The sequence below is a fragment of the Cupressus sempervirens genome, chromosome 1, assembly GCF_028749045.1.
Source record: "Cupressus sempervirens isolate cs-2001-9-10 chromosome 1, ASM2874904v1, whole genome shotgun sequence".
NCBI classification, from domain to species: Eukaryota; Viridiplantae; Streptophyta; class Pinopsida; order Cupressales; family Cupressaceae; genus Cupressus; species Cupressus sempervirens.
Genome location: NC_143118.1, coordinates 898,814,054 through 898,828,808, shown reverse-complemented (window position 1 = coordinate 898,828,808; position 14,755 = coordinate 898,814,054). Strand labels below are relative to the sequence as shown.

General features: G+C 35.7%; 1 protein-coding gene across 1 annotated transcript in view; it reads right to left on the bottom strand.

Annotated features, from left to right (window-relative positions):
* Positions 1-529: 529 nt before the first annotated feature.
* The window catches only part of NOV (Histidine kinase-, DNA gyrase B-, and HSP90-like ATPase family protein), a 192,601-nt gene continuing 178,375 nt past the window's right edge, over positions 530-14,755 (bottom strand). The window contains exons 10-13 of the mRNA XM_089793452.1: positions 5,327-5,729; positions 3,561-3,890; positions 3,148-3,408; positions 530-2,171 (exon numbers count right to left, since the gene is read on the bottom strand). Of these exons, the coding sequence (XP_089649578.1) occupies positions 981-2,171; positions 3,148-3,408; positions 3,561-3,890; positions 5,327-5,729 (2,185 nt within the window). The 3' untranslated portion in view covers positions 530-980. The remainder of the gene's footprint in view (positions 2,172-3,147; positions 3,409-3,560; positions 3,891-5,326; positions 5,730-14,755) is intronic.

Sequence of the window (14,755 nt, the reverse complement as noted above, 5' to 3'; positions counted from 1 at the left end):
GGTAATTGTTTAGCAGCAACAAAACATGGAGTTTGCATTAATGAAGCACTAAGATTGGCTAGAAAAATGTGAAGACACAAGAGAAGCTATCATAAGACATGACAACAATATCAATAAAAATAAGAAATGAATAATCAATAACTCTTAGAGACCTCTAATTCATAACCATAATCTTTTACAAAATAATAATAATGTTGTTGTTATTGTTATTACTGCTGCTGTTCAAAATAAACAATAACAAAAGAAAAGAAAACTAAAAATAAAAATAAAAATTAATCATATTACTAAAACTTCAATTAAATGGCTTCCTATCTTTAAATTAAATAGACCCCCATAATATCTTGTATTTAAGGAGCAATGGGTGCTATCCATAAACCATATCTTTATCTTATAATTCCCTTTAGGTGAGGTCTCACTAAGGCCTGGAACAATGAAATCAGAAGCCTTAAGACAATGTTATCCAGATACGTAATATTTGGAATATATAATGACTGGTACAATGTAATCTGACATCCAACAGCCATGCCTATAAAGAATGAATTATATTTTATAAAATAGAATTTCCAATCAAATATAAATGTAAAATGCCAACCTTGGGCTATTTATACAAAATGCCTCCTTTCAGCATTTAGCAGTTGTTAGAACTTAGAAGTATTGTATACGTTATAAATAAGAGATGCAAAGCCAACAATAAAAGGAAATCAGTCCAAGATAAGAGTCGTGCCTTCCATAAGCCCAAGGATCCAGAATGTGAGTGCCTGCTTCTTGCCATTAATGAATTTTCAGATTCTTATCCAAGATGTATGACCAAGTTGACCATTTTACTGTATCAGATGTGTAATGGTAGAATTCATTGACACTGAAACTGACAAGCCTCCATCTCATCCCATCCCTGAGGCATGAAACTGACCTCAGGAAACACACACTGCTGATTTGTACGTGTTGACCATTTCATTGCATCAGATGGGCGATGATAGAATTCATTGATACTGAAACTGAGAAGCCTCCATCTCATCCCATCCCTGAGGCATGAAACTGACCTCAGGAAACACACACTGCTGATTTGTAGGTGTCAAAATAACAAGTTTAATAAATTTCTGTTGGCAAAGCTTTATCGGATTTGCAAGCATAACAAACTTTATAGATTGAGATCGAGACAAAAACACCCGAATTATTGTGAAGCATTCACTATTTTTGCTTGCAAATTCCAACTCTCGGTTTGTTATCTCAAACCAATCTTTATTTTCAGACCTTGTTGCTTTTACTTCTATAAACTCTTTCTTTCCATCTGCCTTACTAAGAATCATGTCAAAAGGTGAACCAGTTTCCTCAGCTTCATTTACCCAGTTTACAGACATCGGACCATATTTCTCAGTTAAGTACTTGTAAACAATATATTCTCCTAATCGACCAGTGAGCTGCCGTTGATCATCATCAGATCCACCCCAAAATAATTTATTCCTGTTACTAAATATGGAAGATGTCCTAACATTTGTTTCTTCGGAAGCAGAATGTAAACCAGCATCAGTATTTCCCAGTCCTGCTAAACATGGATCTAGTGAAAGGTCATCTTTAACCACAATAGCACTTTCACCTTCACATTTTATCATGGATATGTCTGTATCAGATCCAATCTTTGAATTCTGTGGAGTTATAGCAACTGTGGAAGCTTGGAAATCATCTATGATCTGATCACCTTCATATGCACTTCTCGATGTAGATACATTTTTCACAGCAATGGTACAACTGGATCTTCCAACATCTTGATTAATTTCTGAATGAGAAACATGTGGCAGTGCCGCATCTTGAGTTCTTCGTGCACCAAACCATGTAACTGGGGGCCAACTGGCATCAAGACAAAGTTTTTGTGACTTCTTAGAGGTCAAGTTATTTTCAGGAATATTTGCACTTGTTAGTAACACATTTTTGTCACTTTGATCTCTATGTTCGCAAAACCATATTGCTTCTTCCAGAGGAAGTTTAGGTATTTCCTGTGCATCCATTATAGAAGACTCTGTCTGTTCCTCAGTAGACCCAGACTTTGCCATTACAGTAATCAAGTGAAGGAAATTTGCTAACTGAAGATTCACACATCCCTTGAAAAAAAGACGTGATAATTCCAAAAATATTGCAGAATATTCAGCCTCCTGAGACACATACAAAGTTGTTCCCTGCAATGACAGTGAAAGCCAATTAAAGGTAAAAACTCAGACACTGATTTGCAAGAGTGTTTCAACCAATCCTTACCAAGTCAATCCAACAGCAGATGAGGTTGGGTTATAACTAAACAAAATAATTCGATGGGACTATAGACATGAATGAAGCACAAATTTATCAAGATTAATCCCATCAAGCAACTGGAATTGCATCAAAATAATGTACTAAATATGTCTTGTCTGCCGTACTTGCACATTGATAAAGATAAAGAACAAATGTATTAATTCCAGGGAAGAAGTCCTTAACATTTCAAATTTTCAATGACACATTGGACATAACATCGGATTCTAGATATCTGAAAAACAATAGAAAATCCAGTTCATTGGTAATTCGCACAATTGTGCTCAAAAGACAGATAACTTGAATGGTTAGAGCTCAGAGTTGTAAAGAGCTAAAAAAATTGCATTTAATGAAAATTATAGAAAGGTCACAACAAAAGGTTGTTAAAAAGATCAGATATCCAAACATGTGAACTAAATCTCACTCACCCACAAGATCACCATTCCATTGTTAGAAGATGTAATGCATTTCCCTGATTGTAAAAGATTGCTAAGAAATGTTCCAAGAACCAAACATTTCATCAAGAATGCCTACTTTCTTAAGTGAACCAAAGTTGAGGAAACTTATGAGCAGATGTTCAACCAATAAAAAGAACTCATTATAGTGAGAACTAGAACCATGTCTGGACCCAATAAATAAATAAAATTAAAAGAAAAGATTTCCTGTGAAGTCTGGTTTCCTTCCATAATCACAGGTTCACTTCAAAAGCAGGGTACATATCCTAATTTAGATACATCATCCTAATTGTATTAAGCTTATCCTGTGTGGTATGACAACTAATAAAATTTGTATCCTTGTGCAATCAAACTATACATTTCATCCTGGAATATTGGAATAAGCTAGTGAAAAAAGCACGAAATTCATACTCACCTCTAAGAGACAGCTACACACGTATCTTTTTTCTGAGATACTGTCGCAACCTTGCAGAGTGTACCTGTAGAAAACTTTTTCAACCAACAAAAGGTGCAGTCGATTGGATTTGCTACTGAATATATTGTCTTTTACAGCCCAGTATATTTTGGGATGCATTCTGTGCAGATACCTTTGGGCATAAGGAAGGATCCAGTTAATGAGAGATATAATTTGCTTACTATCTTGATGACCATAATATGTCGCTTCTCGCACCACAACCTGTTATAAAATGGAACAGTTTGTTTAGACAGTATTAATGAAAACTTAGATAGTAACCATTCAGAAAATGATCTTCTTAAACATGTATGGCTTGCAGTAAAGCTGATAAACGCAAAGAAAAACACTGCATAGGGCAGGGACTTAAAACCAACCTCCGAAAGGGGGGGGATTCCCATATTACGCATCAGAGTTAAGACTTTACTTGGAATACCATCCTTCCCCCTAATCTTATTGAACTTCCCCTCTCCATGTAGACATAAAAAGTAGATGCCATGACAAATCCTGAATTCTTTCCCAAGTTCAACATCATCACACCAGCAAACAAGGTCGGTTTGTTGATGTAGAGAAACCCATTTGTTCTGGATAGTTGGAAGAATTGAACAATCCACATCATTCAGGCAATATTTCCAGCGGGAAATCTCCTTGGAATCCACCCTCTCAGATTCGATATCCTCGGCCCACTTATATAAAACTTGAATGACCTGTGGCAAAAATTCATATCTGAAGTAGTTCAGAATCTTGTATAGTCAAACCTTAATTATAATATGAGTATGCATATCCTTGAGCACTGGCAGCCAATATATATGCTTCTGTCTGTAGTACTACTTTTGTTGCTGTTGATTCTGGATCAGATTTATGGTGCCATGGATGTGTGTAAAGGTTTGTCCAAAAGTATTCTACTCAAGTAATGTGCCCTTCTAATTGAGTCAATAAATGTGGAATCACGAGCCTTGATTGCTAAAGGAATATATACCAGCGAGGATAGACAGTTACTCTTGGCATTATTCATGCTCTGGGAGATTCTTTGGTATACATCTCCATCATAAGTTCCCTGGGGAAAGCTTATTCATATTTATTAGGGGCTTTTAAATGGCAAACACAGATGGACCTAGGATTTGGTTGTGAGTCAGCTGTTCGTAATGTTTTATCTCCTAGAGAAAACTTATTCCCATTTCTTAGAGGCTTTAAACTAACTTACACAAACAGAAATATGTGATGCATCCTGTCATTGGATTTGGGGGTGAGTTGGCTAGCTGTTGATGATGCTTCATCTCGGTCCTTCTGGTGAGTGGTTCTCAAACTATGATTGATTTACCAATGAAGGGTAGCTAATTGGGAAATTTGACGGTATTACACTAGCATCATGATATGTGGTACTTGATTATTAAGTAAGAACAATGACATCAAATTTAAAATGTTCAGTATAATACTTGGGCTATGCCCCTAGATTTTAAAGCATGTCAACAAACAAATAGAAGCCACCAAACCTTGAGGCGTTCATTCATGCTTTCAATATTTAAGACCTATTGAGGACAGTTAAATTAAGCAGAACTCATCTACTGATTCAAGGGCAAAAACTTTTGGATCTAGAGATCAGAGAACAAAACCATTCTAGTTTCTTGGGTGTAATTTCATCTAGAAATTGCATCAAACTCAAAAGAGTTCTCTTCTAGTGGTAGTCTACTTTGTGGGATATGCTTGTGTTCTAAATAGTTCCATATTAATAATAGTCAATTGATGTATACCAACAGATTTTGTTCTTAGCTTTCTATTGAGACATTCCAGCAGATTTATTAATTCTATTGTTGATGTATTCAAGAAAATTTTATCAATAAAATATACCTTTTAGTTATTGTAAGAATTTGCTATGTTCGTCTATAGAGTTCATCACAGCACACATATATATGATGGCACTTGTGCATGCTTACATAATCAATTAAGTTATTCTATGATGTAGATACATTTAAGGGTTTGTCTGTAATTAAAATTTCATCTGTCAATGCATAATGATCTATAATGAACATATTCCTGAGAACAACTTTAAACATGGTACTTAGTAACTTACTAATGTGACGCTAGAACAATATATAGAGAAAAGACAATAATCATTTGAACATCACAAGTATAGCATGATCACCTCCTTATATGCTTCCGAAGGATGAACAACTCTTGAAAGATTCTGCAGTATCCTGACATAGCAATCAAAATCAGGGCTTTCTTTCACAGACAATCTATTCACAAAAAAATATTGAAGGTCTGGGTAGATCTGACACAAGGCGCTTGAACACATCTTGGCAGTGAAAGGAATTTTATCAGAAGTCAATACTCTGTTTTTCAAAAGATCAAAACTGCCAGTTTGATCTCTCCAGTAAACTTGGTCCAGTGACAAAAACATTCCTTCAGCAACCTCATCCAGATTTGACTCATCCACAAATGGCACAAAAATGGAAGAATTCACTCTGAAATGGGCGGCCACTTCCTCCCCACATGTGTCCATTCTAGTCGAAAGAAATGAATACAGTTTTCTCATTTGATAAGTGCTGAAAACACACAAAGAACGAGATTAGTTGATATCCTGAAATAGTTCTATGTTCTACCCAAATTTCTCCAACAAAAAAATTGGCAATCCCCACAAACATTAGCAACGAGATGGCATCTATCATAGCATGCATTCATAGATTTTATGAAGTAAATTGTTTATACTTTATACTATACAAAACAAAGAGAACATTTCCAACATGCACTCTTTTATATTGCACACCATCAAGAACTACAATTGATCTTACAATAAAATAACCTATGAGATCTACAGAATTGTTTCCTTTACCAATTTCTTAGACATTGATGATCTAAATATGACAACAATGCAATTCAGGAGCATTATGTTAATGGAGAAATGTTTTTTTCTTCCTATTGCAGACTTCTTTGAGTGACAGCATGAAGGCAAGTAGATAGACCTTCTACCAATAAGTCACCCAAGAAGGTCTGTTGAAAAAGAACAATCAGTCTTTCCAGCAGCCATACAAGGATGTATCAAGAAAATATTACAATCAACAACACAACATTAGCAGTAGATGTAATGTCCCCACTTCTTAGGACAAATTTACCTATAGAAATTATGAGAAATATAGATTATTAAATTCAATTCTAGTGATTGATAACTAGGGATGCCAACATTTCTACACATCTTTGAGGATCCGTAATCTGGCTTCCTAACCCTCTAGGAGGATCCCCTGTGTTCATGAGGAACGGCCTTCTTCCCTGAAACTACATTTCAAGTCGGGCCTCATAATCCTCTGGGAAGACCCTCTAGGTTCCTCAAAACGATCCTCGGTTAGTTAGCCCTTATCCTTCAAAGACCTACGAGATTATCTTAACACGTCTACTACAAATCTCTTCAATAGTTTCATATTAAATGTTTAATGTAAATCGATATTCTTCCTAAAATAATTTACATTCATTATTATTTCTGTTCAACTCTATTGTGAATCCTAGTCATAATTCAATTGATCTTAAGAATTCTCATATTTAAATGGTATAAAATAGATTAATAATAATAATACTATTACTATTTACTAGTAATAGTGCTATTATAAAATAGCTAAATACAATCTTATACCTAAGTCTAATATAAATTCCTATTACTAAATATTCCTACACTACCCCGCACATACTTACCTAGCCAACGGTGATATAACTCCATGTATCCCAACGGGGCCAACGTCTCTCCATACACTCTCCACGTACTTTGATTGGGAAGCTGCTCAAATCTTATCGCCTTCGTCCACATGGAATTCGTACTAGTAGGGTGGTGCTATCCTTGAAATCGTGGTATCTGACGGTGTGCTTACTTGGCAATACTTCTCCTCCAACAACCTTTATCTGTGATCCCTTCCACGGGTGGTACACATGTCTCGAGCCAGATGCAACTACAGTTACTAACTTGTCGTTGTCGACCGATATGTCTTTGACCTTTATTGCATGCAATTAATCCACTTGTCCTCGTTGCAGGGTACTGCGGTTTTTGTATATGTTCTTTTTTCCCCCCCTCGGATTCTCTGTATATTCCCCTATTTATATATAGGAATGGTTATGGGTTGCAACCCATCGTGATATATATATATATATATATATATATATATATATATATATATATATATATATATATATATATATTTATAATGTTAATCAAGTCGATTTTCCTTAACATAGTATAATATTAGAGGATTTAGTTATTAACTTTATTTATTGATTAATTAGGAGTTATACTTTTTAATTCATATGTAAATACAATTGATTGTGTTGAATAATTTTGTACAATTAGAAATTTGGATATTCAATAATGATATATTTTAAATGTAGTACTAGTGGTACATTTAACAATTATAACTTATGACTAGATATAATTGTTATTTGATTTATCATAATCTATAAAATATATATGTCGTAATTGATTAATATATGAAATATTATTATGAATTTGGGCTCATCACAGTAGACCAATGCAAATAATCCCCTCCACAACGACTAACAGAATCAACACCTAGTGCAGGCCAGGGAAATGTGTAATTTTCACCTTACCACAAATTACAATGGAGCTACATGTTAAGAGATGAACATTTACACACAAATGACTACCATGAGTAAGCTATAAGAAATGCAAATGACAAAAATGTAACTGAAAATTTTAGGGGCTTTGTGGTAAATTTCCTTGAGTATAGACATTTTGTCGGTGAACGTTTTGTCACCAAATGGTAACAAAACATTCACAACAGAAAGATGGGGGCACCATTATGCCGACCCATCTCTGAATTTAGAGGTACAGCTCCCTCGTGTAAGATATGCAATGAATGGAAAAACAGTACGCTATTATCTGGGTAGTAAAGAAAGGGAACGAATCATGCATGCACAGTAATAAAATAAACTATATTTAAACCAGTTAATGAATGTAAATGAAACAAAGTGATTTATATAAAACATTCCATAACGCAAACAAGGGAAATAAAATTTGAAATGCTCAAAGATGTTATTCAAAGATAACACAACAAATAACTTCGATAATTATCTGAAAGCAATCCACACGAAACACCGAAACAGAAGCCTAGATAGTGGCAGAACAGAATTTTGATATGCATTCATATGAAAAACCAAAAAAAGATCAGTCTTTGACATTGGTAGATAAAACCAAAATTATACCTTTTCTCTACTCATTTTCCCCCCCTTATCTATTTTTACAAGAATTCCACTTATATAACACTAACTACCCATTTCTACAACGACAGTTACAAAAAGAAATGGGAACAATTATGTTTCTGTTATCAAGAAAAGCAACATCCTAGATTCCTTCTTGAGTCCATTTTTGCATTTTCTTCATCTTCCACTGCTTAGTCCACATTCACATGCAATAGATTGAGGAGGTCCACCATAAGTCTAGAGCTTGTTCTTCTTTCACTTCGGCCAATATAGAGCTGAATTCGGCGCAATACCTTTCTCTCCAGCTCGAAAATGTTGCTCTCATAACATGTGTGGTTGGTTCTTAAATCCCAAGTGGTAGTGAATATATTGGAGATGATGTCAAATTGTTCCATCTCTGCTTCTATAAGATCAGGCTGGAGCACGGGCTCATGTTCTTCATTATTGTATCCCTATGGGACAGGAATTCCAATGTTGACAACAGAGAATTAGTAGCTAGTGTAACTTGCACGATGGTCAAAAGAGAACAAGGTGGCCAAAGAATGGATTTGTACTTTATTTATACCTGCTTCACTTCGCTTATTTAAAAGGGTTGCGCATGAGAAATTTAATCCATGTACTCTGCCATCTCATGACAAGACTTAATTTACACCCAAATCAAGGATATGTCCCTTTACAAATTTTGGATAGGATTGATTCAAATGCAAGGTAACATCATGATAGTTGTGCTTTGAGAAACCCACCATCGGGCAGGCGCTTACGTCTTGTCGCAACACAAATGCACTGAAAGCATGGTAGTAGCTTGTGGGTTTTGTAGAATTCGCGAAAACACGATGTTGCGGGTTATGCTCTTGGCCAAGATAGTGACTGCATAACTTTTACGAATGGTGGGGTTTGCAAAGTGAAAAGTTTTGAAATGAGGAGTGCAAAATTTGCAGCTAACACTAGCTTTGAATGGGGATGAGGACTGGGAAGGATGAAGAGAACCCAAAACTGAAGGAAAAATGAATTAGTGTCCTATCTATGTTCCCTTTTAGTTTCCGGAACAGCAAAAAAATTTGTCGATTTTGGGGGCAGGGGGGCAGCAAATGGGGATGACTATATAACAATAGGTAAAATTAAAATATATAGAGAAATCTTGAGAGATTTTCTATGGTCTGATGGGATGGGGAACAAAAAAAGACATTGTGTGAATTGGCAGTAGTGCTATAAACCCAAACATTATAGTGGACTGGGTTTGAAGGACTTCAAAAAAAATGCTATTGCCCTTGCTTCTAAGTGGATTCTTAAGGCCATATATGGTAATGAACCTTGGAAAGTTTTAATTAGAAATAACATTCAATGTTCTATCATCTCCAAAGGTAAAAGTTGGATAAACATTCCATTCTGTGATATACTATTAGGTGAATTTAAAATCAAGGTTTTTGGTTCTAATGTTTTTGCTACCCTGTGGAAGGCTTGGATCCATTCAAGGATATTCTTACCAGTTAGAACAGCTGTTGGTTCTTCTCCATCTTATGTTGTCTCAAATAGATCAATTTGATGGGGACTATATTTAAATGGAAAACCTTTGGCACTTGCACAAAGTTGCTCAGCAAAACATTGGAATGTGTTGGGTGTGTCTTTAATCAGTGATTTAATGGTTGACAACCGGATGGGTACTTGGGATGAAATTAGAACTAGATATGGTATCACAAACTCAGAAGAAAACCTATACACTAATTTGCAAGGCCCTTGGTACATGTAATTTCTCAAAGGTTATTGATTCTGACAGTTTTTTCAACCAGTTGATGCTGAGTGATGGAAGAGTGATTAATGAAGTAACAGCAAAACAGTTATATAATATGCTTGTTTCTGATCCAGAAATCTTTCAAAGAGTGATCCAAGGGTGGGGATTGTGTTCCCCTTTTTCTGAATGGTCTTTCTTTTTTCAGTACTTGTGGCAATCAAAAGTGGAACCCAGAAAATTATATTTTAAATGGCTTCTATTACTTAAAAAAACTTGCTTTAGGATCTAATTTGGAGTCTTTAGGTCTCATTCCTGGCCATTGCAAAGTCTATGATGTAGTTGAGTCTTTTGAACATGTTTTTTTTCACTGCGATTTTGCCATCATGATCTGGTCAATTTTTTTGGGTAATCCTATTGTATGGAATTCAAAACCAGGTCTTTCCTAGAGTGAAATTTTAGCTGGATATGTTGAACCTTTTGATTCTAAGCTTAATTCATTTTGGTATGTTCTTACATGTGAGATCTTATGGTTCCTTTGGAAAGCGAGAAATGAAGAGGTCTTTCAGCAAAAGGATAGAGGACTTACTGAGTTTACTCGTAAACTTACATTTTTCCATTATGTCTCAGGTGTCACTTTCACTAGAAATTTATATGGTCCAATTTATGATGTTGGTCAGGGATGGCGTGCAACTTATTCATAAAGATGAGGTCAAGGCTTTCCAATATCTTGATCAGTTCAAAGATATGATGGACCCGAATGATATTAAGCAAATTGAAAGAATGATGGAGGATCTGCACATTTCCACTAGTACCCAGCAGCCTACTCCAATTGTTACTGATGGTGAAGAGACTAAGCTGAGTAATGATTATGTTTTCGCAGCATGGAATGATGAACTGTTTGATGCAGCTTTCTTACAAGCACTAGATTCTAATGATGGATGGAACCTGACTACAAATGAATAACATGTTTTGAATTTGATAATCAGCCTTATATAAATTTTTTGAAAAGCATTGTAAATCTTATATCGTTTAGCTACATTTTCATGTGCATTAAATCTGTAAGTCGTGTATAGCGGTGATCCTGTAAACTTAAAAGTATATTACTCAGGAAGTTTCTTTTTCTCTATGCTGAACAGTTCATGATGAACCTATTGTAATCAGTTTTTATACTATTCTAATCGAAAATATATAGAGAAATTTAAAATTTCATATGCCAAATTTGTGTTACTTTGAGAGTCAAAGTCAAATTTGTTCTAGAAGTCAAAGTCAAGTCCCTGTAATGATCCCTTCCGGTACGCTATGCCAATTATTTGTTATTGCTAATTTCAAACACAATATTGGAATATGGAAATAACTGATTACAACTGGTCATATATAAATTATCACAAATTGCATATAAAGCTGGCTATTGAGATTTCACAAGTCATTTCTTTACTTATTTAATGGGATTTGCTTAGTTTAATATGAAGACAACATAATAACAATTCCAGCTCAAATAAGGCAGTTGTACAATAATCCTCTGCTGAGAATGCAAGAAAACTCTATCAAGGAACAAATGAATTTCTCAGTTTGTGCAAACTAGCTGCTATTAATAAACCAATTTATTATTCAAGCAAATTAAATTTGAAGAACCTTGTATAGTTGATTGATCTCCACTTGTAAATGCAAACTGTAAATGCCAAACCGCCCCTTATAATCCCCTCTTAGTACTGACGCCTTTTTCAATGGACAATGCAAGCTGTATGCCAAAAACCAGGCTAAGGAGGTGAAACACAGGCCCAAGCAGCAGACTTACGGCCTCTGAAATCTCAATCACAGGCTGGGAAAATGTCGGCCAGACCCCCAGCAAACAAACATAGCTATTCCCAAATAGAATCACAAATCTGTAGCTTCTAATCGCTGCCTTCAAACCAGTCTAATTCACTTGCATGAAACAACTTTCCTCAGCAGCAATTCTCCTTAGATACAGTTAGAACAGCAGGAGAGATTAGCAAATAGTTTTACCTCAGCAACTATTTGCAAAGCAATCCCTGAATAATATGTTAGATTCAATTCTACAATACTTCAGCTGTAGATCCAATGGAACAACTCAGAATTCACCCTTATACTTCAGCAAGGGCGTTGAAAATCAGAATCTCAAAAAAGACACAAAGGCAACAAAAGAAAATAAATATTCAAGCATGTTTTTCTCAACAAATGGGCTTGTATTTATAACCTCCAGATGCCCTTTTGTTGCCAAAATGTAACTTCACTCAAGAAGCTTCACCACACAACATTCATTAAAAGCTTCCAGTAGATTCTTTCAGTTGACTTGGCTTAACTAATTAATAAATGGCTCTTTCCAATGATAACTCAACTCTCAACATAAGTGAAATTATAACTTTATAATAAGTCATTTAATAAATTAATAATAATTTGGCAACTAAAAATATAATAACTCCCAAAATACTCATCATTTAAATATCTCATTTGAAATAGGAGTCATACCTATTATTTCTCCATGTGACCAAATGCACTTTCCAAAAATAAAAAAGGTTCATCTCAATCGACACCCAACTTACCACAAATAGTAAGTACACCAAAATTAAGCCCAAACGAAGTCCAATCTAAGCCAAACGAAGACCAACCTATAGCTTACTGAAATGTGGAGAAGACGAGACCTTTCCAAGCCAACCCATTGCCTCAAAAGACCCTCTATCACCAATAATTAGCCTACGAGGATCACAATAATAGGCGAATCCCTGAAACTCCAACGCTAGAAAAAATGGGGACATTACAATCCTCCCTCCCCAAGATTGCTTGTCCTCAAGCAATCCGGCAACACAATGAACTCCAACCTCCACCTAGATCCCTAATGAAGAAGTGTGTGACAAACTGCAAACCACTAACATCATCAGGACCAACAACATAACCTGCAGTATAGCACTCAAAACCTGTGCTAATGATGTAGGAGTTAGTATATCACCAGAAGAAAACTCCACAAGAAATCTCTTCTTCCTGGTCACCACCCACGTAATATATACTGCACTGGAATCTTGATTAACAATCCCTAGAAGAGACGTAGCTATAAGAGAACCATGTGCACTCATGCCAATTGTATCAACAATAGGTGTAGCCACGTCAAAATCTATAGACACAGGAACATCACCAACTACCGCAACGCAAAATTGAATCTTTGCAGATGGTAAAAATTGAGCCCAACTCCACTCAGGTGAGTGATCAACATCAACCTCAAACAATGGATTGTCATAAGACAATGTTGATTCCATGTCGAACATAGGATTGTCCACAAACTGAACCTCGCCACTGTGCTGATCTAAACTATGTAATATCCTGTTAGAAAGGTTAATCTTTCCTTGGATGTATTAATTGGGATATTCCAAGGGTCCCTAAATGTAGTTTGTCCTATTGTACACATGTGGAGGACATGTCATTGTTTGTCCTTTATTCCACATGTAAGGACAACTCTTTTTTATTCCTTTATTTAGTTTATCCTCCTTAAGAGGATTGTGACACTTTGCACACACCTATTATGAATGTGGCATTCATAGAAATGGGAGTTACAAATGCAACTCCTTTCTCATCTCTATATAAGAGATGCTCCTCCTTCTTTCTTCTTCACTCTTAGCACTTGATGTTATTGTATTGAGCTATTTTTGCTCCAACACTCTCTCTCTCTCTTCTCTAGGCATTTGCCTTCATTCATAATACTCACAAGGGGTTTTCTTTGCTTTCCCCTTATAAATCCTTGTCTCCATTGTTGAACCATCTTGGTGCATGCTCTTGGATTTTGCTTATCTTATGGTAACATTGTTTCACACTTAACTTACTTGGATTGTTTCTCGTTCCTTGCTCAATCTTATCATTTCTTACATATCCTCTGTTGGATTTGATCAAAAAATATAATTTGTATGCCAGGAATTCTGTCAAATGGTTGTCTTGCAAACAAAGGTCTTGAGCACGGTATTGTCGTTACACTACTACAATATTCATCTTTTTACTTCCTTAAGGAAATGGATTCATTTTAACCAAACATTTTATCAAGCAGTTGATAGACACCCAACTACTATGAGTTAAAAGTAAAGATGCAGTACCAATTTAACTAAAGGTTTACAAAGATGATGACCATTCATAAATGAAATTCAGGCATTTCGAAACTCATATTTGCTGCTGCATAATTAGTTGTAGATTGCAGTACAACAAGATGTGGGGAATCTACCCAAAACTATATAGATGCAAACTGGGAAACGACTATGCATTAGAGGATTGAAGAATACATACGTGTTTGCTAGTAGAAGACGTGCTTACACACAGACCCGATTTTCAATAGAAATTGCCCACAATTGGAGAAGAGTGTGGTGTTGACGTGAGAGGCCACTACTGCTGCTGATGAACCTTCCTGTAGTCACCGCCAGTTCACATAAACTGCTCCTGCTATTCTTTCTTGCCTGTTACCTTTTTCTAGAGGAGTACTGTGTTGTGTATCTGCTATGGAACGTGATTATGTTACCAACTAATGCTCTTAAATTCTACGTCGATCCCTGTTGTGAAGACTGCTAGTGGGAGCCGACTAAGATAGACCAACCCGTGAGCATGGAAAGCGAAGTTCACACTGAGATTTACCTTGTTTCGGTTATGAAAAGA